This window comes from Mauremys reevesii, linkage group 1, assembly GCF_016161935.1.
Source record: "Mauremys reevesii isolate NIE-2019 linkage group 1, ASM1616193v1, whole genome shotgun sequence".
NCBI lineage: Eukaryota > Metazoa > Chordata > Testudines > Geoemydidae > Mauremys > Mauremys reevesii.
This window is the reverse complement of record NC_052623.1, coordinates 119978979-120004201: the sequence shown is the minus strand read 5'-3', so window position 1 is coordinate 120004201 and position 25223 is coordinate 119978979. Positions and strand designations below refer to the sequence as shown.

The 25223-nt window shown below is 46.7% G+C and overlaps 1 protein-coding gene across 3 annotated transcripts in view; it reads left to right on the top strand.

Moving 5' to 3' along the window:
* The first annotated feature begins 5960 nt into the window (after positions 1 to 5960).
* LOC120395314 (interleukin-1 receptor-like 2) overlaps positions 5961 to 25223 on the top strand; it is a 43275-nt gene continuing 24012 nt past the window's right edge. The window contains exons 1-4 of one of the 3 annotated variants that reach the window (XM_039519628.1): positions 5961 to 6327; positions 21821 to 21889; positions 22605 to 22674; positions 24107 to 24275. In XM_039519628.1, coding sequence (XP_039375562.1) covers positions 22614 to 22674; positions 24107 to 24275 — 230 coding nt within the window. In that variant the 5' untranslated portion in view covers positions 5961 to 6327; positions 21821 to 21889; positions 22605 to 22613. Of the gene's footprint in view, positions 6328 to 21820; positions 21890 to 22604; positions 22675 to 24019; positions 24276 to 25223 lie in introns of all 3 variants that reach the window. The other 2 variants (XM_039519629.1, XM_039519627.1) reach the window with 2 other exon arrangements.

Genomic DNA, 25223 nt, shown 5'->3' with positions numbered 1-25223 from the left:
GGTCAGTCGGCAATCAATTTGGAGTGGGCAAATCTACTAGGGGGGCTGCTGTGATGCAAGTAGCCAAAGCAATCATTAATCTGCTGCTATGAAAGGTTGTGACTCTGGGAAATGTGCAGGTCATAGTGGATGGCTTTGCTGCAATGGGATTCCCTAACTGTGGTGGGGCGATAGATGGAACCCATATCCCTATCTTGGCACTGGAGTACCCAGTACATAAACCGCAAGGGGTACTTTTCAATGGTGCTGCAAGCACTGGTGGATCACAAGGGATGTTGCACCAACATCCACGTGGGATGGCCGGGAAGTGTTCATGACGCTCGCGTCTTCAGGAACACTACTCTGTTTAAACGGCTGCAGCAAGGGAATTACTTCCCAGACCAGAAAATAACAGTTGGGTATGTTGAAATGCCTGTTGTTATCCTGGGGGACCTAGCCTACCCCTTGATGCCATGGCTTATGAAGCCATACACAGGCAGCCTGGACCGTAGTCAGGAGTTGTTCAACTACAGGCTGAGCAAGTGCAGAACGGTGGTAGAATGTGCATTTGGCTGTTTAAAGGTGCGCTGGCGCACATTACTGACTCGCTCAGACCTCAGCCAAACCAATGTCCCCTTTGTTATTGCTACTTGCTGTGTGCTCCACAATCTCTGTGAGAGTAAGGGGGAGACCTTTATGGCGGGGTGGGAGGCTGAGGCAAATCACCTGGCTGCTGATTATGCACAGCCAGACACCAGGGCGATTAGAAGAGCACACCAGGAAGTGGTGTGCATCAGAGAAGCTTTGAAAACCAGTTTCATCACTGGCCAGGGTATGGTGTGACTGTTGTGTTTGTTTCTCCTTGATGAACTGCCCCCCCACCCTTGATTGACTCATTCCCTGTAAGCAACCCACCCTCCCCCTTCGATTACAGCTTGCTTTCTAAGGAAATAAAGTCACTCTCATTTAAAAATCATGTATTCTTTATTTAATTAATTATAAAAAGAGGGAGAGAACTGACAAGGTAGCCCGGGTGGGGTTTGGGAGGAGGATAGGAGGGAAGGAAAAAGCCACTAAAAAAAATTTCAAAATAACGACAGCCTTTTGGTTGGGCTGTCCACTGGGGTGGAATGGGCGGGTGCACGGAGCCTCCCCCTACGCGTTCTTACACGTCTGGTGGGTGAAGAGGCTATGGAACATGGTGAGGCGGGAGGGTGGTTATACAGGGGCTGCAGCAGCACTCTGTGATCCTGCTGCCGTTCCTGAAGCTCCACCAGATGCCGGAGAATGTCAGTTTGATCACGCAGCAGCCCCAGCGTTGCATCCCGCCACCGCTGATCTTCCTGCCGACACCTCTGATCTTCCTGCCGATCTTCCTGCTGCCACCTCTCATCTCGGGTGTTCCTCCTGTCCTCACATTCATCCCTCCTCGCCTCACGGTCTCTGGCATCTTTCCTGTACTTTGAGACCATGTCCTCCCAATCATTCAGATGAGCTCTTTCATTGCGAGTCACTTCCATGATTTCCGAGAACATTTCGTCTCGTGTCTTTTTTTTTTTTCCGCTGCCTTATCTGAGAGAGCCTTCGGGACGGAGAAGGGAGGCTTGAAAAATTTGCAGCTGCAGGAGGGAGGGGGAAAAAAGGGAGAGAAGTATTTAAAAAGATATATTTTACAGAACAATGGTTATACTCTTTCACGGTGAACAACACTATTCACCTTCCATAGCACATGTGATTTCAGTACAAGGTCGCATTTTGCATCTTAATATTAAGTGCCTGTGGCTTTGATGTTAGAGATCACAGACGCAGGTCCGGGCAGCAGAATTCGCTTTGCATGCGGCCATGGTAAGCCATTGGCTTTCGGCTTCTGCAGCCTTCATATATCCAGCGCCCTCCTTTCCCAAATAGCAAGCAAAGCCCGTTGAGTGCTGCTTCTTTCCTGTTAACGTGCAGCACCAGAACCACCACCCCCATCCAATTCTCTGGGATGATCGATTTACCCCTCCCCCTACCACGTGGCTGGTATCATGGAAGATCCCTGCTAGCCAAACGCAAAAAAGCTCAGCGCCAATCACCGCCCCCCCTCCTCCCCCTTCTTGGCTACCTGCAAGGAAGGATTTCTTTTCAGCCACAGACAAACAGCCCAGTAGGAATGGCCATCTCTGTCCCCTTAATTAAATTCCCATATTTCAACCAGGTTACCATGAACGATATCACTCTCCTGAGGATAACACAGCGAGATAAAGAACGGATGTTGCTTGAATGCCAGCAAACACCAGGACCATACGCTGCTAGGCTTTGTCATGCAATAATACCAGATTACTTGCTACATGCATGGCGTGGTCAAGTGTCCTACTATGGAGGACAGAATAAGGCTGCGCTGCCCAGAAACCTTCTGCAAAGGCTTTTGGAGTACCTCCAGGAGAGCTTCATGGAGATGTCCCTGGAGGATTTCTGCTCCATTCCCAGACATGTTCACAGACTTTTCCAGTAACTGTACTGGCTGCGAATGCATCCCAAGTCCTCAGGGAAAATTAATCATTATAAGAACGGCCGTACTGGCTCAGACCAAAGGTCTATCTAGCCCAGTATCTGTCTACCGACAGTGGCCAATGCCAGGTGCCACAGAGGGAGTGAACCTAACAGGCAATGATCAAGTGATCTCTCTCCTGCCATCCATCTCCATCCTCTGACAAACAGAGGCTAGGGACACGGTTCCTTACCCATCCTGGCTAATACCCATTTATGGACTTCACCACCATGAATTTATCCAGTTCTCTTTTAAATGCTGTTAGTCCTAACCTTCACAACCTCCTCAGGTAAGGAGTTCCACAAGTTGACTGTGCGCTGCGTGAAGAAGAACTTCCTTTTATTTGTTTTAAACCTGCTGCCTATTAATTTAATTTGGTGACCCCTAATTCTTGTATTATGGGAATAAGTAAATAACTTTTCCTTATCCACTTTCTCCACATCACTCATGATTTTATATACCTCTATCATATATCTACCTTAGTCTCCTCTTTTCCAAGCTGAAGAGTCCTAGCCTCTTTAATCTTTCCTCATATGGGACCCTCTCGAAACCCCTAATCATTTTAGTTGCCCTTTTCTGAACCTTTTTTAGTGCCAGTATATCTTTTTTGAGGTGAGGAGACCATATCTGTACACAGTATTCGAGATGTGGGCGTACCATGGATTTATATAAGGGCAATAATATATTCTCAGTCTTATCTTAAAAACGCTTGCTTTTAAACCATGTCTTATATTTACAAAGGTACACTCACCAGCGGTCCCTTCCCTGGCTTCATTGTCTGGGATAGTGGCTTGGGAGGGCAATTCCGTCAGGATGAGAAAAAGCTCCTGGTTGTTGGGGAGAATGGAGTACTGTGTGCTCTCTGCAAGCTCATCCTCCTCTTCCTCCTCCTCATCTTCCCCATCCGCAGAATCCTCAGGCATGGCTAAGATTATCCCAACCTCGGAATCCACAGACGGGGTGGGGTAGTGGTGGCAGACCCCCCTAGAATTGCATGCAGCTCAGCATAGAAGCGGCATGTTTGTGGCCCTGCCGCGGACCGTCCGTTTGCTTCTTTGGTTTTCTGGTAGGCTTGTCTGAGCTCCTTAACTTTCACACGGCACTGTACTGAGTCCCTGGCGTGACTTCTCTCCATCATGGCCTTGGAAATTTTTTCAAATGTTTTTTCATTTCGGCTTTTGGAGTTCTGTTAGCATGGAATCCTCTCCCCATATAGAGATCAGATCCAGTACCTCCCGTGTGGTTACGTGTCTTACTAATCTATTAGAGTTCCTCATAAATGATCTGGAGTTTGCAGATGACACTAAAAGATCTCACAAAACTAAGTGATTGGGCAACAAATGGCAAATGAAATTTAAATGGATAAATGTAAGTAATGCACATTGGAAAAAAAACCCCCCAACTATACATACAATGATGGGGGGGCTAATTTACAACGAGTCAAAAAAGAAAAAAGAGTTGAGATAGTTCGATAGTTCTTGTTCTCACTGAGTGCGCAGTGTGCAGAAAAAGCAAAAAAAAAAAGGATGTTAGGGAAAAGGGAAAAGGAATAAGAGAAAGAAGATATAAGCAACTAAAATGATTAGGGTTTAGAGAGGGTCCCATATGAGGGAAGATTAAAGAGGCTAGGACTCTTCAGTTGGAAAAAGAAGAGGAGGGGGGGGACATGGTATATATAATATAAAGTGAGTGATGATGAAGTGGAGAGTGAAAAAGTAAAGTTATTTACTTATTCCCATAATACAAGAAACTAGGGAATGAAAAATAAATAGGGCAGGGGGTTAAAACAAATGGTGGCTAAGTCTTATGTTCTTATGTTCTTATGTGTGGTCCATGCTGGCGCTCTTTTTCGATTCTCAGACTGCATAGTTACCTGTACTGATGAGCTCGGCGTGGTCACCTGTGCTGATCAGCTCTCCACACTGGGCAAACAGGAAATTAAATTCAAAAGTTCGCGGGGCTTTTCCTGTCTACCGGGCCGGTGCATCCGAGTCCAGATTGCTGTCCAGAGCGGTCACAATGGTGCACTGTGGGATAGCTCCCGGAGGCCAATACTGTCAAATTGCAGCCACACTAACCCTAATCCAAAATGGCAATACCGATTTCAGCGCTACTTCCCTCGTCGGGGAGGAGTACAGATATCGGTATTAAGAGTCCTTTATATCAATATAAAGGGCTTCGTGGTGTGGACGGGTGCAGGGTTAATTTGGTTTAACGCTGCTAAATTCAGTATAAACTCTTAGTGTAGACCAGGCCACAGACTGGTCCAACTACTCTCTACTGTGTCATCTCAAGGACTTGTGATTAAAAACCAGTAGAAACAATGTCCAAAGTAAGATTCACCTAAGACTATGTCTAAACTTCACTTTCGCTGGCAAAACTTTAGTTAGTCAGGGTATGAAAAAACCCACCCCGACCGATGGAAGTTTTACTGACAAAAAGCGCCCCCTGGTTAAGGGTGGTTTTATTTTGTCAGCAGGAGCGCTTTCTCCTACTGACAAAGAGCAGCTACACGGCGTACCTTACAGCGACAGTGTGCATCTGTAAGGTGTGCAGTGTAGACATAGCCTTAGTTCCTGCCTAAGGATTACAAACGTTTTTCTGCAGGCCTGTGTCAAAATCCAAGATGGCATTTTTTGCTCAGACAGAGAGAAGAGAGATTCCCTCTGCTTTCTCTCTGGCTGGCTCTACCTGCTTCCTCTTCCAGTTCTAAGTATGTACAGGCAGTCCTCGGACTTACGGCACAATCGGTTCCTGAAAATTGCGTCGTAAGTCGGAACTGCAATCCATTCCATTGTGGGACCGAGAGTCAAAGTTGAAAGAAATGTCATACGTAGAGGAGTGAGAAGCCCGGGTCTGCCAAGCAGGCTTTATGTGCAACTTCCAGTACAGGCTGTGCTCCCAAGGTATTTTAAGGCGTGAGGCAGAGGTGCGCTATGAGGAAACTGCTGCTTGTAAGCCAGTACTGTACAGTGAAAGGAAAATTACTTCAATGAGCCTAGAGCCAAAATACTTATATCTGCTGTCTGATAAATCATATTTGTACTAGTGCGTGACATACCTTCCTGCACGTGTTCATGGAAAAACACGTGTGTGGCGACTGGCGATGTCAAATTTGTGTTCAATCAAACATTAAATTCTGTGCCCGGGCTTGTTTTTCCTGCTGCTGCCTGACGCAAGATTAGGGCCTGTGCAACCACGCGGCCCCTTGGCTGCAATCCCAAATCACGGCGATTTAAAGTGTTTTAAATCTCAAATACGATCGATTACTCCCCAATGTGCCTTCCACTTCCCGCCTCGGACGGCAGCAGCGCGGGGCTCGTCCCGGCTACACCGAGCGCCTGCAAAGCGGCCTGCACGGTGCAGCACGGTGGGGAAGGGACTACACGGCTGCAGCTCAGGCGTGGGAGGGAGGAGGAGCCGGGCCACCGCATGGGTGGGGAGAGGCCGGGCTGGTTTTGGGCCCCAGGGCACCGCCCAGCCGCTCCCACCACCAGGCTCCGGCGGCCGCGCAGCGACACTTGGTGCCTGGCCCCTGTCTCCGTGGCGGCGCCCGGGTTACCCCGCTGCCGCCTGGGGGCGCGGCCAAGGCGACTGGGAAGGGTGGGCAGGCGGGAGCAGGGGCAGGATCCCCGCAGAGCGCCCGGCTTCCACCCACCATCCCCGAGCGCCGCCAGCCTGGGGCGTGTCCCGTCTCCCCGCCCAGAGAGCAGCGTGCCTGGGCTGGCTGGTGTCTCCCGGGAGGGAGCTGCCAGGGGCTGGCGCCCTCCCAAGCGAGCTGAAGCGAGGGGCCAGCTCGCTCCCCTCTCCACCCACAGGTAAGGGCTTCTGCCTCCCTGGGCTGGAAACGCGGGAGAAGCGATCTGAAACCTGCCTGCTCCCTTTAGTGGGGGCACCAGGTTCTCTTCCCAGCTGTAGCTGAGCTGCAGCCATTCTCCTCCCCTCTGCCCTTAAAATACGGAACTAAAGGCCAGTGGCTCCCTGCCCACCCAAGGGTTGGCGTGAGGAGAAGTTGTCGTGATGGGGGCAAGGCGGGAGGGGTTAGCTAACTAACTTGTTCTGTTTTGCAAGGTGATTCACAACGGCACAGGTTTCCACACGTGTATTTCAATAATTTGTGTATCAGAGGTGTTTAATTGGCAGCTGAACAGATTCTGACCCTCCTACCGCTGTGTTTTAGCCCTGCACCCTCGCGGTGGGTTCTTTCCATCTTGCACAATCTCCAACAATAAGATTCTGGTGACTAAATGCTACAGTTAGCTGGTGTCTGTACTGCCCATTGTCTGTAGTGGGTTTGCACAGATGTAAGTGACTGGAAGAGCCTCCGAAGCTGCATGTGTCTCTTTTACCACTAAAGTGTGGCTTGCAGAACTCCCCAATGAGACACCCCCACCATTTTCCACCTACTAGACTGGGGGTGGGGGAGCTCAGGACCTCTGCCTGGTCGTGAGGTAGGGGCTTCTGTCCAGTGTTGAGAAGGGTCACGGTGCTTAAGCCCCGCTGGGTGCATATGGCAGGACTCTGGGCTTCAGCAGGAGTGGGGCTGAAGCCCTGAACCCCATCAGGTGCCTCCTGGGGAACTGAAGCCCTGAGCCCCGGTAGGTACTTCCCAACGAGGCTGAATCCCTGACCTCTGGCAGGTGTGCCCCCAGGGGTGAAAGTAATTTAAAGGACTTGCTGGTACTCCGGAATCAGGAGGAGAGGTGTGGCCTCCACCGGAAGAGGCGGAGCCATTAAATCCCCAGGCCCTTTAAATCAGGATTTAAAGGCCCTGGGGCTGGGGCTAGGGCTAGGGTAGCAGCAGCTGGGAGCCCCAAGCCCTTTCAGCTGCAGAGGTGGCTGGGGGCCCTGGGGTTCGGGGGCAATTTAAATGGGGTGATTTAAAAGGCCCGGGGCTCTAGCTGCTGCTACTGCAGCAGAGCCCTGGGCCCTTTAAATTGCTGACGGAGCCCCAGGGCTCCAGCAGCAGGGCCCGGGGCTCCTGCTGCCACTACCCTCCAGGGCCCTTTAAATCGTCTCCGGAGCCCTGCTGCTGGAGCCCTGGGGTAGCGGCGGCAGGGCTCCGGTAGCTATTTAAAGGACCCGGGGTGGTAGAGGCAGCAGGAGCCCCGAACCCTTTCAATGGCCACCAGAGCCCGGGCCCTTTAAATTGTCCTTGGGGCCCTGGGGTAGTGGCAGTGGGGCTCCAGCGGCGATTTAAGGGGCCCGGGCGGTAGCAGCGGCAGGAGCCCTGGGCCCTTTAAATCACCACCCGAGCCCCGCCGCCGCTACCCCAGGGCTCTGGCAGCAATTTAAAGGGCCCTGGGCTCCAGCCCTTTAAATTGCTGCCTCAGGAAGCCGGTCCACCCCGGTATGGTGCACCAGCTCTTGCTGGCAGGGATGGCAGGTTTGTAGAAATTTTGGTGGTGCCCAGAACCTGCCCCTGCCCAAACTCTGCCCCCTCAAACTCTACCCCCCACCTGCCCAAGACTCTGGGATGGAGTTTGGGTGGGGGAATAGGTCTGGGGTGCAGGCCCTGGGCTGGGGCAGGGGACTGGAGTGCAGGAGGGGTGCAGGGTGCAGGCTCTGGGAGGGAGTTTGGGGATGGGAGGGAGGGGGTGCAGGTTCTGGGAGGGAGTTTGGAGATAAGAGGGGGTGTAGAGGGAGGGGGAGCAGGGGTGAGGGCTGTGGGGTGAGGCTGGGGGTGGATTTGGGATGTAGCTGGGGTTGAGGGGTTTGGGGTGTGGGAGGGGACTCGGCTGACGCAGAGGGTTAGGGTGCAGGGGGATGAGGGCTCTGGCTGGGGCTGGAGATGAGGGGTTTGGGGTGTTGGAGAGGCTCAGGGCTAGGACAGAGGGTTGGAGTGCAGGGGGGATGAGGGCTCTGACTGGGGTGTGGGCTCTGGGGTGGGTCAGGGCTGGGGATGAGTTTGGGGTGCAGACAGGCTGCCCTGGGACTGGAGCCAGAGAGGAGGACTCCCCCCAGCCCTGTCCCTGCTGGCAGCAGCGAGATTTGCAGTAGGACCCCCTTCTCCCCCACGGCAGCACACTCACTCCCCCCCACTGTCACTGCATGTAATCCTAGGGCCCCTCTCAGGTCCAGGAATCCCCCTCGCCTCTCCTGTGGTGGGTGCCATGCCGGGGGAGAGGGCGCGGCTGCCATCACATGTGCGCCTCCTCCCCGCTGCTGCCCCTCACTGGGGCTGCCCCTTGCCCAGCGTGGGGCAAGAGCAGTGACTGTGGGCGGGGGGGGGGGGGGCGGCTGTACTGGTGGAGGGTCCCACTGGAAAATGAAACGGTCCAAGGGGGAAGGGCAGACTGCCCTGGCTGTAGTGAAAGGGGCACTAGGACCCTGTGGTGGCAGTTAATGCAGGCAGGCAGCATGGAGCTGCAGGGGACAGGGAGAGACAAATGCTCTGCTCCGGGACCCAGGGAGGTGTATAGGGGCAGCAAAGGGGGGCCGGGGCACACTCAGTGGAGGTGCTGGGTGGGCAGCAGGTGGGGCCAGAGGGGAGACCCGGCCCGAATATTCATAGAATCATAGAATCTCAGGGTTGGAAGGGACCTCAGGAGGTCATCTAGTCCAACCCCCTGCTCAAAGCAGGACCAAACCCAACTAAATCATCCCAGCCAGGGCTTTGTCAAGCCTGACCTTAAAAACCTCTAAGGAAGGAGATTCCACTACCTCCCTAGGTAACCCATTCCAGTTCTTCACCACCCTACTAGTGAAAAAGTTTTTCCTAATATCCAACCTAACCCTCCCCCTCTGCAACTTGAGACCATTACTCCTTGTTCTGTCATCTTCTACCACTGAGAACAGTCTAGATCCATCCTCTTTGGAACCCCCTTTCAGGTAGTTGAAAGCAGCTATCAATCCCCCCTCATTCTTCTCTTCTGCAAACTAAACAATCCCAGTTCCCTCAGCCTCTCCTCATAAGTCATGTGCTCCAGCCCCCTAATCATTTTTGTTGCCCTCCGCTGGACTCTCTCCAATTTATCCACATCCTTCTTGTAGTGTGGGGCCCAAAACTGGACACAGTACTCCAAATGAGGCCTCACCAGTGCTGAGTAGATGGGAATGATCACATCCCTCGATCTGCTGGCCCTACTTATACAACCCAAAATGCCATTAGCCTTCTTGGCAACAAGGGCACACTGTTGACTCATATTCAGCTTTTCGTCCACCGTAACCCCTAGGTAACCTAGCTAGGCTCCTGGACCCTCAATTTTGCTGGAGCCAGGAGGCGGAGTCAGAGAGGGAGAGAATGCTCCCTTTTCTTGCCGGTAGCTACTGCACCTTTTCTTACCGGTCCTCCTTTCACCTCTGTGTGCCCCGGCTCTCTAACTTCTGAAGATTGTCATATGTGGCTCAGAGGGTCAGTAAGTTTGGCTGCCCCTGCAATAGATAGACACCTTGTCTCTCTGGTATCCTGGGGCTACAACAATGCTGCATGCGACAATGGAAGCCAAAAAGCACTTCTGAGGGACAGAGGCAGAATCCAGCATGCTCTGCAGGTATAAAAAACATTAAAAATTAATATATGTGATTGCAATTGATAAATAAGACTGAACAAACACAGGACCAGACTTAGGTAAGAGAGTGCACTTTTGACAGAGTTTGTATAGAACCACACCTCATATATGTTTTTGGCAACCTATTATAGTCATACACTCACAAAAGGAGGAATTTTTAGTGCAGGCAAAGGTGTAAAAGTGGAAATGGCTCCGTGCTCTTGGAGAGGAGAACAAACAAGGATCCCATTCTCCCTTTTTGAGCACTGCTCAAGTCTATTTTTAAATCCAGACATGAAGGAGAAATGAAAATATTTTTTTTTCATGCAGTTCCCTAGAGTTTTTCCCCCAAAGGTTCCAGATGATGATAAAGTTGCAATCCTTTCTTAAACAGACCGATTTGTCAAAGTATTAAATATTTTGTTTTATTTTACTATAAACTGTGTGTGTAAAATTATGTTTTAAAACAGCAAAGACAAATTGCAGAAAATAAAATTGCAAATCATTAAGTGCATTGCATACATTCTGCAAAGTTTGTTAAAACTACTCATATTTGAAGATATTAAATAATGGATATTATCTGATTCAAAGCAGTGAGAAAATATTTCATCTTTCCAACAGCCTTACAGTGTGGCCTCTCCCTGCCTCTGACTGCACACACATTAAGTACCATTTGGGAAGAGTCTGTTTGGACAGAACTTCCCCTACCTATAGCCCAATGCTCTCTTGGTTGGAGGTGAGAGAGTTACATGAGAGGTGATTTTTTATCCACTTCACTTTGATCCCTATTTGATTCACTTTATTAAGTGTATGCCTTAGTTTTAGGTTGACAAGGTGGGAAGTTATAGAGATGCCTAACAATTACTTTTTTGGGTAAAAAAATGCATGTTAGCTCATTAAGATGAAAAATGTAACAGTTTCCTTCGTATTCCTTAAAACAGGACTAATTTTAGGTAGCTTTTAAATTTACATCTCTGCTCACAGGCCACTTATGAGCTTCCTTTAAAGAATGCTATTAATATGCAAAATAACTGTTCAGTTTGTTCTCTATTTAATATTCATAGGTGGATAGGAATATACAGTTATTTAATATATGAGCAACTAGTACTTCCAACATGAATTTATTTCACAAATCAGGCTATGAGGGGTGTTTGCCACATTGACAAAAGTTCTTGCACATAAATTCTATAGCATTTGCTACTATGGAAAAACAGAATTCAGGCAGAAATATCCATTCCGGAGAAGAGCTCTTTCATCATTCACTCAAACTTCTAAAGATATCCCTGTGTGGCTAAATCTGTATGTGCTTGTTATGAAATCTAAGAAATTTTCGTTCTGTTTTTGAAAGCTGACTGAAGAGCAGCTTAGATTTAGGGGTCTGGAGGAGGACCAGGAATGGAGGAACCTGCATTTGAGAGTTACAGAAGGAGGATGTAGAAAGGACTAGGGAAAGAAGCACGCTGGAAGGAGTATTCCTGGGGGATCTGGCCAGCAAGGGAGATTCTGAGGCAAAGAGAATTTAAAGTAGGGATCTAGAGTCTCTAACTTAGCTTGAATCATGTGTTCTTAATCAGGGTGGATTTGATTTAAATCACTAGTCAGGAAGACTTGATTTAATCATGGTTTTCTACATAAAAGTGCATTCTTGTTGGTTGTTATAACCTTAATACATATTCTTCACAACTCAGAGATAGTTGTAGGTTTCATTTTTAGAAGGTACACACTATACATTTTTAAACTGATTTATTTTGATTAGTTTTATAGCTATATCAGAAAATGAATGACTGATGATTTCATTTACCAAAGGTAATTGAAGCAGATATTTATGAAGTCATTAGGAGGTGAACTATCTCCAATTCAACAGGTAATCCATTATTATTTGAAGGATTTTCTTGCCATGCTGTATTAGGAGGAGAACATCACCAGACAGACATTAAAATTGTTGTTTTAGTTAAATAAAACAATGTTAAGTATTCTGGATTTTTTTTCTTCAACAGCAAACATATAATATTATAACAAAAAAACATATGTTCCTCGCTTCTCACATTTATCTCCAGACTTCTTCTCCTTGTCCAGATTTATTCCACCCCCAACAATCTTCTATTCATTGAACTTTCTGAAACTTTGCGCTTTAGAGAGAGGTAAAGGATTGACTCTGGGTATACAAATTTGCAGAGCAACAATAGACTTGAGGTCTGTTATTTCTCACCTCTCTATTATTTATTTATTTAAAAACATTTTTGCTGTTAACATGCATGTTACCTCTGGAGACACAAATCCACAGTTTGAGAACTGCAAAACTAAGCATCTCTGATGGTATTGTCTAGACTGAGCACTGAGTCGCATTGGGTAGATAGAAAGATTAACCTAAATAATCTAAAGAGAAGCCTGTGGAACCCCATAAAATTGGGTCCCTAATCCATGAACTATTGGAACTCATTTACAAAACTTTTCTTAAACATTACATGAATATAACAAGGAGTCCAGTGGCACCTTAAAAACTAACAGATTTGTTTGGGCATAAGCTTTCGTGGGTAAAAAAACCCACTTCTTCAGATGCATGGAGTGAAAATTATAGATGCAGGCATAAATATACTGACACATGAAGAGAAAGGAGTTACCTCACAAGTGGAGAACCAGTGTTGACAGGGCCAATTCAATCAGGGTGGATGTAGTCCACTCCCAATAATTGATGAGGAAGTGTCAATTCCAGGAAAGGGAAAGTTGCTTTTGTAGTGAGCCAGCCACTCACCGTCCCTATTCAAGCCCAAATTAATAGTGTTAAATTTGCAAATGAATTTTAGTTCTGCGGTTTCTCTTTGAAGTCTGTTTCTGAATTATTTTTTTTTTGTTCAAGTATGGCTACTTTTAAATCTTTTATAGAATGTCCAGGAAGATTGAAGTGTTCTCCTACGGGCTTTTGTATGTTGCCATTCCTGATGTCCGATTTGTGTCCATTTATTCTTTTACGTAGAGACTGTCCGGTTTGGCCAATGTACATGGCAGCGGGGCATTGCTGGCACATGATGGCATATTGAATATATTGTCTCATACTATAGAATTAGAATTTATAATCCCTATTCCATGATGAACTATCTTCGAGCTATAATGTATCTTAATTAAAACTATCTTTAGATAGTTTTTTCCCCCTCTAAAAGCGTTTTATCAAAAAAATCCATTTTTTATTTAAAAAATAAAAACCAAACAACATTGATTTTTATCCACCCTGTTCTTAATGGCAGTAGCAGTACTAAACTCTTAAGTCCCTGGAGTGGGAAACTTTCTTCCCTCCATGCAGCCCAGAAGTGGAGTGGGCCGGCTCGGAGAGATTTATGTAGTATATTTTGAGGGCTGGGGTAAACTGGCTGCAGGAAGTTCGTGAGAATGGCTTCATTGTTTCTGTTGCACATCGTTTGCATTGAACGCTGATGATGAAAGTAAAACTTGTTGGGGAGAGAGTTCAGAAAAGTGATGGTGGTGTACTGGGACCAGAATGGGGAATGGTAGGGAACAGGCATTCGGGCACTTAAGGGTTTATTTGAAAATCTGTCATGCTCTTTACATGTAAGAGTGGTAAATAAAGGCTAATGCAGGAGTGACTGGGCAATAGGATGCAGAGCAATAACTTTGTGCTACTTGGGCCCTGGCCAACAAAAATTGTTTTGTAGTAAAAGGGCTGTATATATAAATTAACCCTTTATTTTCTCTGCTTAAAACGAAGGTTGATAAACGCAATATTCGGATTTATACATTTTGAATGCTAATACCGCTGGTTTCTTGTTCTGGTATCCCTGGTTTCGCACTCGGATAACAAATTTTACACTTTCATGGAATTTTTTTTTTTTTTAAATGCTGGTGCAATGTGCTTACATTGTAACATATATTAACTGTTCTTCACTCATGCATTTCCAATATTAAAAAACTAGAAAACAGACAAAAGCAGTGAACAATTCCTTGACAAAAATACATTTTTATTTTCTGTACATCAACATTACCTTCACATTTTAGTGTGAAATTTAATATATGAAATGATTCAAGAATTGCTAATTGCAAACCAGAATAATTTTTTAAAAGAAATTGTGTGTCCATCATGAAGGGTTTCAGCTGCTGTGCACTTCAGGAATGTTGATCCCAAAAGGACAAATTAAACAGATTTGCTAGGTTTGTGATTCTTGTTATAATTCATAAGCTAAGCAGGAGTCAGGGTTGGTCAATACTTGACTGGAAGATGACTATGTTAAGACACATGTTGGTGATTCTTTTATTAGGTAATGTAACACTCCCATGTCGTGTCTTAGAGCACTGTATTTCAGATTTTTTTTTTTTTGAGCAAGAAATTTTTTAAATATTCCCCTCATGCTATTCATAGGAATAGTCAGAGCTGGTCATAAGAATTCCAAAAAGGTTGAAATTTTGGGAAATTTTGGGAAATGGAAGTTATTTTCATTATTTAATCAGCTGTAGGACTAAGATTGCTAACCAATGTTTTTCTCAAATTTCAACTTGTCTTATGCACGCTAAATTTTTCTGTAGTTTCAATAGAAGAATTCTTCACCTTTTTTTTTTTTAAAAAAAAGTTGCTTATATTACTGCAACAAAATGATGGCCATTTCCAGTCTACAAATGACAACATACTGAGAGTGGATGTAGTGAGCCTTATGTGTATATATGGAATAAATACACACATACGCTGCATAGTCTATAACGGATGGGTAGGGAAATTGCATGCAGGCCCATGAATGTAGGGATGGGGCAGAGGGTTGAGATGTGGGAGGGGGTGTGGTATGCAGGAAGAAGCTCAGGGAAAGGGGTTGGGGCAAAGGAGGTGTGGAGGGTGTACAAGGGGGCTCAGGGAAAGGGGCTCGGTGCAGGAGGGGTGTGAGGTGCGGGAGGGGGCTCAGGGCAGGGGGTTGGGGTGCAGGCAGAGTGCAGCAGGGGGCTCAGGTGTGGGGTGCAGGAGGGGTGCAGGCTCTGGCCCGGCACCGCTTACCAGGAGCTGCTCTGGGGAAGCAGCGGCATGCACTGGGGCCAGGGCATGCTCCCTGCCCTAGCCCCGCGCTGCTCCTGGAAGCGGCTGGCACCATGTCCCTGCGGCCCCTCGGGGAGGGAGGGCAGAGGGCTCAGTGCTCTGCCCTCGCTTGTGGGTTCACCCCGAAGCTCTCATTGGCCGCAGTTCCCTGTTCCTGGCCAGTGGGAGCTGCAGGGGGCAGTACCTGCAGGCAAGGGCAGCGCACAGAGCCCTCTGCCCTCTCCTCCCCAGCGGCCGCAGGGACATGGTGCCGGTCGCTTCTGGGATTGGCGTGGTGCGTGTGGTGCCACAGGGGTGGTAATCCTGCGGGCTGGATCCAAAACCCTCATGGTCCGGATCCAGCCTGTAGGCTGTAGTTTGCTCACCCCTGGTCTATAACATACTTTGAGAATATTAGAAATAGAGAGAGTTGGGTTTGTGGTGATTGGGAGAACTGCATGGTGAGTTACAGGCTGGTTGCGAAGGTTGTGGACCTCTCAAGACATCTAGGCAGACTTAGAATCATAGAAGATCAGGGTTGGAAGAGACCTCAGGAGGTCATCTAGTCCAATCCCCTGATCAAAGTAGGACTAACCCCAAGTAAATCATCCCAGCCAGGGCTTTGTCAAGCCAGGCCTTAAAAACCTCTAAGGATGGAGATTCCACCACCTCCCTAGGTAACCCATTCCAGTGCTTCACTACCCAAAAAGTTTTTCCTAATATTCAACCTAGACCTCCCCTACTGCAACTTGAGACCATTGCTTTTTGTTCTGCTGTCTGCCACCACTGAGAACAGCCTAGCTCCATCCTCTTTGGAACCCCCCTTCAGGTAGTTGAAGGCTGCTATCAAATTCCCCTCTCTCTTCTCATGGTGAGGGGTGTGTAGTGTGCAAAAGGTTATTTCTGTCATTTCAGGCCTTTCACATTTTGAAACACAGAACTATTCTTGTGGTGCCCTATTGGCAGAGGGAAATGTTATTCCAAGCAGCCGCAGGGAAATCAGTGTGTACAGCTGAAGTATTCTAATGTATAGTGACCAAATAGGATGTTTGTGTGAGTGGAGTGAACTAGTCTCCTGTCCTCAGGGGCCTGGAAAATACACCCTCCCCTGCAGTATAACTATCTGGAGTTGCTGCTTCAGGAGAAGTTTGCTGCTATCAGCAGCCAGGATTAGGTCAGAATCCATGAGGGAATTAACATGAGGCTGCATTAGGTCACACTTGGCTTACTTTGTTATTGCTCCAACAAACATGTCGGAAGCTATAGCTTTCTTCCACCTTAGGTTGGCACAGTTCAGAGAAAAAACTGACACTTAGAACTGATTTTGAGACCTGCAGACTGCATGGACTACTTCTAACTGAAATGGACTAGATTTGGAATAAAATACTGTTTCCCAAACAGGGCCGGCCAAGTGCGTGCTTGGGGCAGCGTCCCGCGGGAGGGCGGCAGGCGGTTCGTGACCCTCCCCAGGCATGCGCCTGGGGGGAGGGTCCCCCCCCCTGCAGACCTCCCGCAGGCATGCCTGCGGAGGGGCCTCTGGTCCCGCGGCTCCGGTGGAGCATCTGCAGGCGTGCCGCGGCGTGCCGCCCTGCTTGGGGCGGCGGAAATCCTAGAGCCGCCCCTGTTCCCAAACACACAAACTCAGTTCGCTGTTCACAGGTTGCTCCATAAACCCAGAAAGAGTGATTAGAGTGGCAAATTTCTTATTACTGAAAGGAAAACATGACTGACCCTGACACACATCTGTGACTTAACAGTTAAAATGACCTTTACAGCTGTTTATGAATGTTTGAAATTCCAAGTTGCCATTTTGAATGCCACGTGGGGGGCGAAGAAGAGCAGCCACGTAGGCACTGTGATGCAGTCTGCCATTAGGGGCCATGCTACTAGCCAGGACTACTGATTGCATTGTTTCTTACAGCAGAAATCCCTCCCATTACTGTAATAATAAACTGTAAATGTGCCTCGTACACTTACCGGGCTTTGAGGCGGCTTTTGCCTCGACCAGGTTTTTTATAAGCACAGACGTGGGGGGAGGCTCAAACAGCCCTGCAGCGTAGGGACCAATAATTCGCTGTTAATCCTGATCCACAGCCTACTCTGGGACTCGTTTAATTAAAACTGTCACTTCATGCTCCTCACTGGAAGCCTGCTCCTGGCTCCCATCAGACCCCATGCTGGTCATCATGAAGCACAGTTGGCTCCATGCTGGGCACAGTCGTCATAAAATGGACTTGTTGGTGAGTTACCTGAGGTGTGGCTCTTGTCCCTGGTCTTCTAGTACTTGCTCTCCAGCCTCTTAATATGTTCCCTGCACTGATCACCAGTCTAGAAAATCTGCAGAGCTGTCAGCTTTTTAGCTATCTGCTGCTACACATGGTCAATTCTGGTGCTTTTGCTGAAGTCCACAGTTTTACTGACTGTACCAGAGATTCACCAAAATTTGGCTGTGCTCCCATGACCACAAAGCAGTGTGCATTGGAAAAGCGTCTTTCAGTTCAGTCTCCATTGCAAACCCAAGAGGCTCTCCAATAGTGTGGTTACAGATCAGTGATCAGAAGAGAATGGCTTAATGCTTACCTGAGCTGCTGCCATACGCCAAGGAGGGAGTAGTTTCCAGTTTCAATAGAGTGGAGTGGAACTTGTTGGGATAGAGAGAACTAAGGAAGTTGTCCCATGGAATTGTGGGTTATTTCTGGCAGACTACTACTGGACATGAAAGGGGGTTCCAAAGAGGATGGATCTAGACTGTTCTCAGTGGTACCTGATGACAGAACAAGGAGTAATGGTCTCAAGTTGCAGTGGGGGAGGTTTAGGTTGGATATTAGGAAAAACTTTTTCACTAGGAGGGTAGTGAAGCACTGGAATGGGTTACCTAAGGAGGTGGTGGAATCTCCTTCCTTAGAGGTTTTTAAGGTCAGGCTTGACAAAGCCCTGGCTGGGATGATTTAGTTGGGAATTGGTTCTGCTTTGAGCAGGGGGTTGGACTAGATGACCTCCTGAGGTCCCTTCCAACCCTGATATTCTATGAGCAGGCGGGGCTGTGTCTACACTGCAAAGCAATCGGGCTCAAACAGTGGGTCCCGGCTTGACTTGTGCTCGAACCCTGCTGCCCTGCAGGGTCGTGGGACCCTGGGTCTGAGCCCTGGGTTAGCGCAACTGCAGTGTAGACGCAAGGTGGGTTAGGCTTGACCCCAAGCGCTAGTGTGGGCCTATGTTGCAGTGTAGTGCTTAACTTGAGGACCAGGCAAATTGGTTGAAACTATAGTAAAAAACACAATAATCAGCCACATAGATGAACACAATATATTAGGGAAGCGTCAACATGACTTTTGTAGAGAAATCATGCCTCACCAGTATGTTAGAACTCTTTGAGGGTGTCAACAAGCATGCATGGGTGGCAAGTTTGTAGAAATTTTGGTTGTGCCCAGAACCCGCCCCACAATTCTGCCCCCCCGACTCCGCCCCCACCTGCCTAAGGCTCTGGGAGGGAGCTCGGCGGGGGAGGTCTGGGGTGCAGATCCTGGGCTGGGGATTAGGGTGCAGGAGAGGTGCAGGGTGCAGGCTTTGGGATGGAGTTTGGGTGCTGAGTGCAGGCTCTGGGCTGGGGCAGGGGGTGGGTGTGCAGGAGGGGGTGAGGAGTGCAGGCTCTGGGAGGGAGTTTGGGGGTGGGAAGGGGTGTGTGGGAAGGGGGAGGGGTGCACTTTCTGGGGAGGGAGTTTGGGGATAGGAGGGAGTACAGGGGTGAGGGCTGTGGGGCTGAGGATGAGGGATTCATGATGCAGGAGGGGGCTCAGGGCAGAGGGTTGGGGTGAGGGCTGTGGGGCTGAGGCTGAGGGGTTCATGATGTGGGGGGGCTCAGGGCTGGGGCAGAGGATTAGGGTGTGAGGGGATGAGGGTTCTGGCTGGGGATGAGGAGTTCATGCTGCGGGGGGGGGGAGGGCTCAGGGCTGGGGCTGAGGATTAGGGTGCAGGGAGATGAGGGCTCTGGCTGGGGCTGAGGATTAGGGTGTGGGGGGGTGAGGGCTCCATCTGGGGATGAGGATTAGGGTGCGGGGGAGTGAGGGCTCTGGCTGGATCTGAGGATTAGGGTGTGGGGGGATGAGGGCTCTGGCTGGGGCTGAGGATTAGGGTGCAGGAGGATGAGGGGTCCATGTTGCGCGGGAGGGCTCAGGGCTGGGGCAGAGGATTAAGGTGCGAGGGGATGAGGGTTCTGGCTGAGGGTTTGGGGCATTGGAGAGGCTCAGGGTAAGGGCAGCCTGCCTTGCCGTTAGTGGAGCGCAGGCACTAGGACCCTGGGGCAGCAGACAGCCGTTCTGCCAGGAGCTGATCTCTGACAGCTCCAGCAGGCAGGGAGGGGGTGGCAGGCGGGGCTGGGACCTGCTCCAGGCAGGGATGCAGCGGGGGGGGGGGGGGAGGCCCGTGGGGGCCGGGGCCCGATCCAGGCAGGGCCGGGGGAGAGACCCAACTCCAAATATTGCTGGAGCAGGGCACCTGGCCCCTGAATATTCCTGGAGCCCGGGCACCGCAGGTGTATGTAACCTGCAGCCTATGCAAGCATGTGGACAAGTGTGATCTCGTCGTTATGGTGTACTTGGACTTTCTGAAAGCTTTTGACAAGGTCTCACACCAAAGGCTCTTAAGCAAAGTAAGCACTCATGGGATAAGAGAGAAGGTCCTCTCATGGATCAGAAACTGGTTAAAAGGATGGGAATAAATGGTCAGTTTTCACAATGGAAAATGGTTATCCATACGATCTGTGCTGGGATCTGTGCTATTCAGCATATTCGTAGATGATCTGGAAAGGGGAGGGGGTGGCAAAGTTTGCAGACAATACAAAATTACTCAAGGTAGTTAAGTCCAAAGCAGACTGTGAAGAGTTACAAAGGGATCTCATTAACTCGGTGATTGGGCAACAAAATGGCAAATGAAATTCATTGTTGATAAGTACAAAGTAATGCATATTGGAAAACATAATTCAAACTATACTAAACTAAAATGATGGGATCTAAATTAGCTGTTCTTACTAAAGAAAGTGATCTTGGAATCAACTTGAATAGTTCTCTGAAAATAAATGCTCAATGTGCAGCAGTAGTAAAAAAGCAAACAGTATTAGGAACCGTTAGGAAAGGAATAGTTAAGACAGAAAATATAATGCCACTATACGAATCTATGGTATGCCCACACCTTGAATGCTGCATGTAGTTCTAGTCGCCCCATCTTGGAAAAGGTACAGAGAAGAACAATAAAAATGATTAGTGGTATGGAACAGCTTCCTTTTGAGGAGAGATTAAAAAGACTGTTTCTCTTTATCTTAGAAATGAGACCACTAAGGGGGGAAATGATAGAAATCTATAAAATCATGAATGGGGTGGAGAAAGTGAAGCGTTATTTACCCCTTCATGTAACACAAGAACTAGGGGTCCCCCAATGAAATTAAGAGGCAGCAGGTTTAAAACAAACAAAAGGAAGTATTTCTGCACACAAGGCACAGACAATCTGTGGAACTCATTGTGATGCTGGCAAACCAGGTGTCAGCTCTTGCCAAGACTGCAGGCATTAGCTAAGAACTAACAGACTCATAGCTGGAGATTGGACCAGTTCACCTGTGGGTTAGTTTTGCTCAAAATTAGTCTTATTAGAATGTATTTAGTGTTTAGACTGTGAAATGCTTGTAGTTGCTGCATGCATGAATCTCACTTTTAAAGTCTATTATGTGCTACAAAAAATACATAAGTTTTGCTTTATGACTTAGAAAATGTTTGTTCTGAACCCAGGTATGGGAATTGTCCCCCTCAGCTATCCAGAAGGACTATCAAAATAAAGATGAGCCATCAAGGAGCATATATTATTGCCCTTATATAAATCCATGGTACGCCCACATCTCGAATACTGTGTACAGATGTGGTCTCCTCACCTCAAAAAAGATATTCTAGCACTAGAAAAGGTTCAGAAAAGAGCAACTAAAATGATTAGGGGTTTAGAGAGGGTCCCATATGAGGAAAGATTAAAGAGGCTAGGACTCTTCAGTTTGGAAAAGAGAAGACTAAGGGGGGACTTGATAGAGGTATATAAAATCATGAGTGATGTTGAGAAAGTGGATAAGGAAAAGTTATTTACTTATTCCCATAATACAAGAACTAGGGGTCACCAAATGAAATTAATAGGCAGCAGGTTTAAAACAAATAAAAGGAAGTTCTTCTTCACGCAGCGCACAGTCAACTTGTGGAACTCCTTACCTGAGGAGGTTGTGAAGGCTAGGACTATAACAATGTTGAAAAGGGGACTGGATAAATTCATGGTGGCTAAGTCCATAAATGGCTATTAGCCAGGATGGGTAAGAATGGTGTCCCTAGCCTCTGTTCGTCAGAGGATGGAGACGGATGGCAGGAGAGAGATCACTTGATCATTGCCTGTTAGGTTCACTCCCTCAGGGGCACCTGGCATTGGCCACTGTCGGTAGACAGATACTGGGCTAGATGGACCTTTGGTCTGACCCGGTACGGCCTTTCTTATGTTCTTAAGGAACATCGCAATACAAAGGATTGGTTAATGGCCCTATCACACCTGGGAAAAGCTACGTGCAATGATGCTCATCCTATGGACTTGAAAACTGAATGAAGGAAATTTGTCCATCTCTCTTTGCTGTTTGAACTCTGGGAGGGCCAGAGACTGAGGCAGATATCCCCAGACAGATCTCTACAACTCTGTCACTCTAGTGATTTAGATGGTAACTCATTTGTGTGTATATATTTGCTTGCTTTAACCTGTAAATAACTCTTATTTCTTTTTCCTAGTTTAATAAATCTTTAGATAGTTTATTACAGGATTGGTTACAGACGTTGTCTTTGATGTAAGCTCCTCTGTTCCAATTGATCTGGGGTAAGTGACTGGTCTCTTAGGAATGGAAGCAACCTGAATATTGTGTGATTTTTTTTTTAAATTTTTTTTTGGTGTGACCATTTGTCACTGAGTCCAGCTTGCCTGGGTGGCAAGATAGACTGGAGAGTGTAAGGGGACTGTCTGTGACTCCATGGTAAGACTGTTACACCAGGAGTTCACATTTGTTACCGGGTTGGTGAAATCTAATTATAGAACACACCACCAGTCTGCCCTGTTTTTGACAGTCTGCCCTGAGGTAGGCACTCGTGAGCTGCTCCAGACAGCGTGACACGCGTTGACAGGATATGTTGTGAAGGTCAAAAGTATAACTAGGTTAAAAAAAGAACTAGTTAAGTTCATGGAGGATAGCTCCATCAATGGCTATTAGCCAAGATTGTCAGGGTCACAACTCCATGCTCTGGGTATCCCTAAGCCTCTGACTTATGGGACTGGAGGACAGGGGATAGATCACTCGATAATTGCCCTGTTTTGTTCAATACCTCTGAAGCATCTGGCACTGGCCACTGTCAGAAGACAGGCTACTGGGCTATATGGACTGTAGGACTGACCCAGTATGGCCATTATTATGAGACCCTGGTGTACAAAAAGATCTATAAAAATACAGGTTACAGTGTGGACGCTTGTAACTTTTGTTCTGCTCTGAGTTGAACTGCTTTGAGAAAGACAATACTGAATTTATTTTTTTTTGTCCTAGTAAAACGTAATGGCTGCAGCTGTGTTTACCTGTAGTGTAATTCTAGTGTTTCTGTCTTCAGTGAAGGCAGGTAAGTTGATCAGATGGTTTCTTAATTACCTTCTCTGAAATGTACTCTTTTACACACATATGTATTAAAGTAACTTACTTCTCAGATACCCGAAAACAGCTATTTAAGAACAGAGATGTAGTAACCAGTAGTGATGCTAGTCTGAATTCTATATTTAGGGTGTGCTGTATTTTCATTATAAAACAGTGTGTCTTTATTTTTGTGATCTTAAGTTGCCCTGGTGTGATGTTTGTCAGTGAGTTATGCATGCTTTCCACACATAGGCACTTTTAAATGGGCACTGGAAAAAGTATTGAATATCCTAAATCTGACACACATTTGACATTTTCAGTGTGGAGAATTCTCAAGACCTATGTCTGTAAATCTTTCAGCGTCTATGTGTAATCCTACAATGTATACACCTTATTGTTCCAGATCTGGGAAGGGTTAGGCTGACAAATTATTTTACAATTTCAAGGCCCCATGTATCTGTTGATTGCATGCTTCAGTTGACAGCAAAGCAGCAGAAAGCTCACACAAGCAGGGGACAGAGTAGCAGAAGTTGGAAGTGACCACGCCATAACATTCTCCTTGTTTCCCACCCTCCCCCAGCGTGCAGACTTGGAGAATGTAGAAGAGCCTTTGTACCACTATTTTGTGATCAGGTTTCTGCACATTTGGATGGGAAAAGTCAGGTAGAGAATAATTACTGTTTCCTGGAAGCTGACATGCTTCTCTTGCATTCAGCATATTTCAGAGTGAGAGTTGATGCTGGCTAAACTAGTAATTTATTGTTTGGTCTGATGGAACAATTGAAGACTGGACAGTACTGCTACAAAACAACGTAGGGTGAGATTTTCCAAAAGTACTCTCTATTAGCCTAACTCTGCTCTCATCAAAGCCAATGGTAAGCTCCCGTTGACTTTGGTGAGAGCAGAGGTAAGTTGCTATTTAATGTTTTTGAAATTCCAACTCGGTGCAGAAAGGGAGGTGAAACAAAAATATGCAATCTAAACTCAGTGTGGGGCATTCTAGATAGGCAAAATATAATTACCGGTACTTAAACTGGAATTTGGCTATGACATTGAAGCTAACAATTTCTAATGATATTCTCTGATTCCTTCACAAAAAATAGTCAGAATTCACATTGCTGGGGAACTCTGTGACTTCTTTGTGATTAGAATTTCACTAACAGAATTTTTGTGTATAGTTATAGGATATCATTTAGTTTATAGATGCTGGAGCTGCCTGTCCCACAAGAGTATTTAAGGATGAATATTGAAAACCTATTAAAGAAATAGACAAATTTGTCTCCATAGTTCTATAATCATGTTTTTTTTAATTTTGTCTCCATCATGTTTTTTAGAGGAATGCGTGGTACATGATGTGCTGCGTAGTCAAAATTTGGTATCTGTACTGGTAAGAGAACCGCTTACTATTGATTGTTTATTAGATAAAACACTGGCTCTTCAGCACATGAATTACAACTTCACTTGGTATAAAAGTGGGAGAAAAATGCCTGTAACTCAAGTGAAACTTTCCAGAATACATCAGCACGAGAACTTGCTTTGGTTTATGCCTGCAATTTTAGAAGACTCAGGATCCTATGAATGTGTCATGTGGTAAGAATGTGTGTTTAACTTTGGTTTGTTTTTTTACAAAAGCTACATCTCTGTAGATGTGAGTTTGAAAAAGAATAATTAAACAAATATCTGAATTATTTTTCTGATATTAAGTCTGGGGTTAGCTTGTAGTTTTTCCCTTCACAAACATTTATGGTTTATATTAAAAACAGAGCTATTCATCTTGATTTACAGCAGAGCTGATTTTGATGAGGCTGTTAGACTTTAATGTACTTGGGATTCTTTTCTAATAATCGCTGACATGACTTCATGATTAGGGCTGGTCAGAAAATACTAATTGTTTTCTATGGAAGCTTTCAAATTAAAGGAGGCTTTTTTTTTTAATTTGAATTTTTTTTTCAGAATTTTGATTTTTTTTTTAAAAGAAAATTATTGGAAATAAAACATTTTCATTTTGATTGGAATTTAATGGAGTTAAGTTTTGTTTCTTGGTAATATCTTTTATTTCATGTAGTTGAAAATCAGAAAATTACAAACGCTGCAAAAAGTTGTAATGAAAAGCACTTTTCCTTGAAAAACTTTCGGATGAAACACTTTCAGCCAGCCCTAGCCATGATATCATGAGGTTTGTGTCTATTCAGATGATATGATGATATGACACAATGGTGGTAAATCCTCAGCTGGTATTAATTGCTATAGTTCCAATTACTTCAATGGAGCCATGACAAATTGCAACAGTGAAGGATCTGTCCCAATGATTTTTTGCCCCCAAGAGGTGCACCCTGGTCCTGCTGCCCAGCTTTAAAAACTCATGCCCATCCTAACCCTCTTCAGGCCTCCAGAAAACCATGCCCAGCCTTAATTTTCAGTTGTAATGCAGATGTAGCCATGGTCCCAGAAATCTTTCCCTGTTCTGGCCCTTGAAGAACTAAGAGTTGATCCAAACTGATGTATTCCAGGGGATCTCAGACTTTTGTACTGGTGACC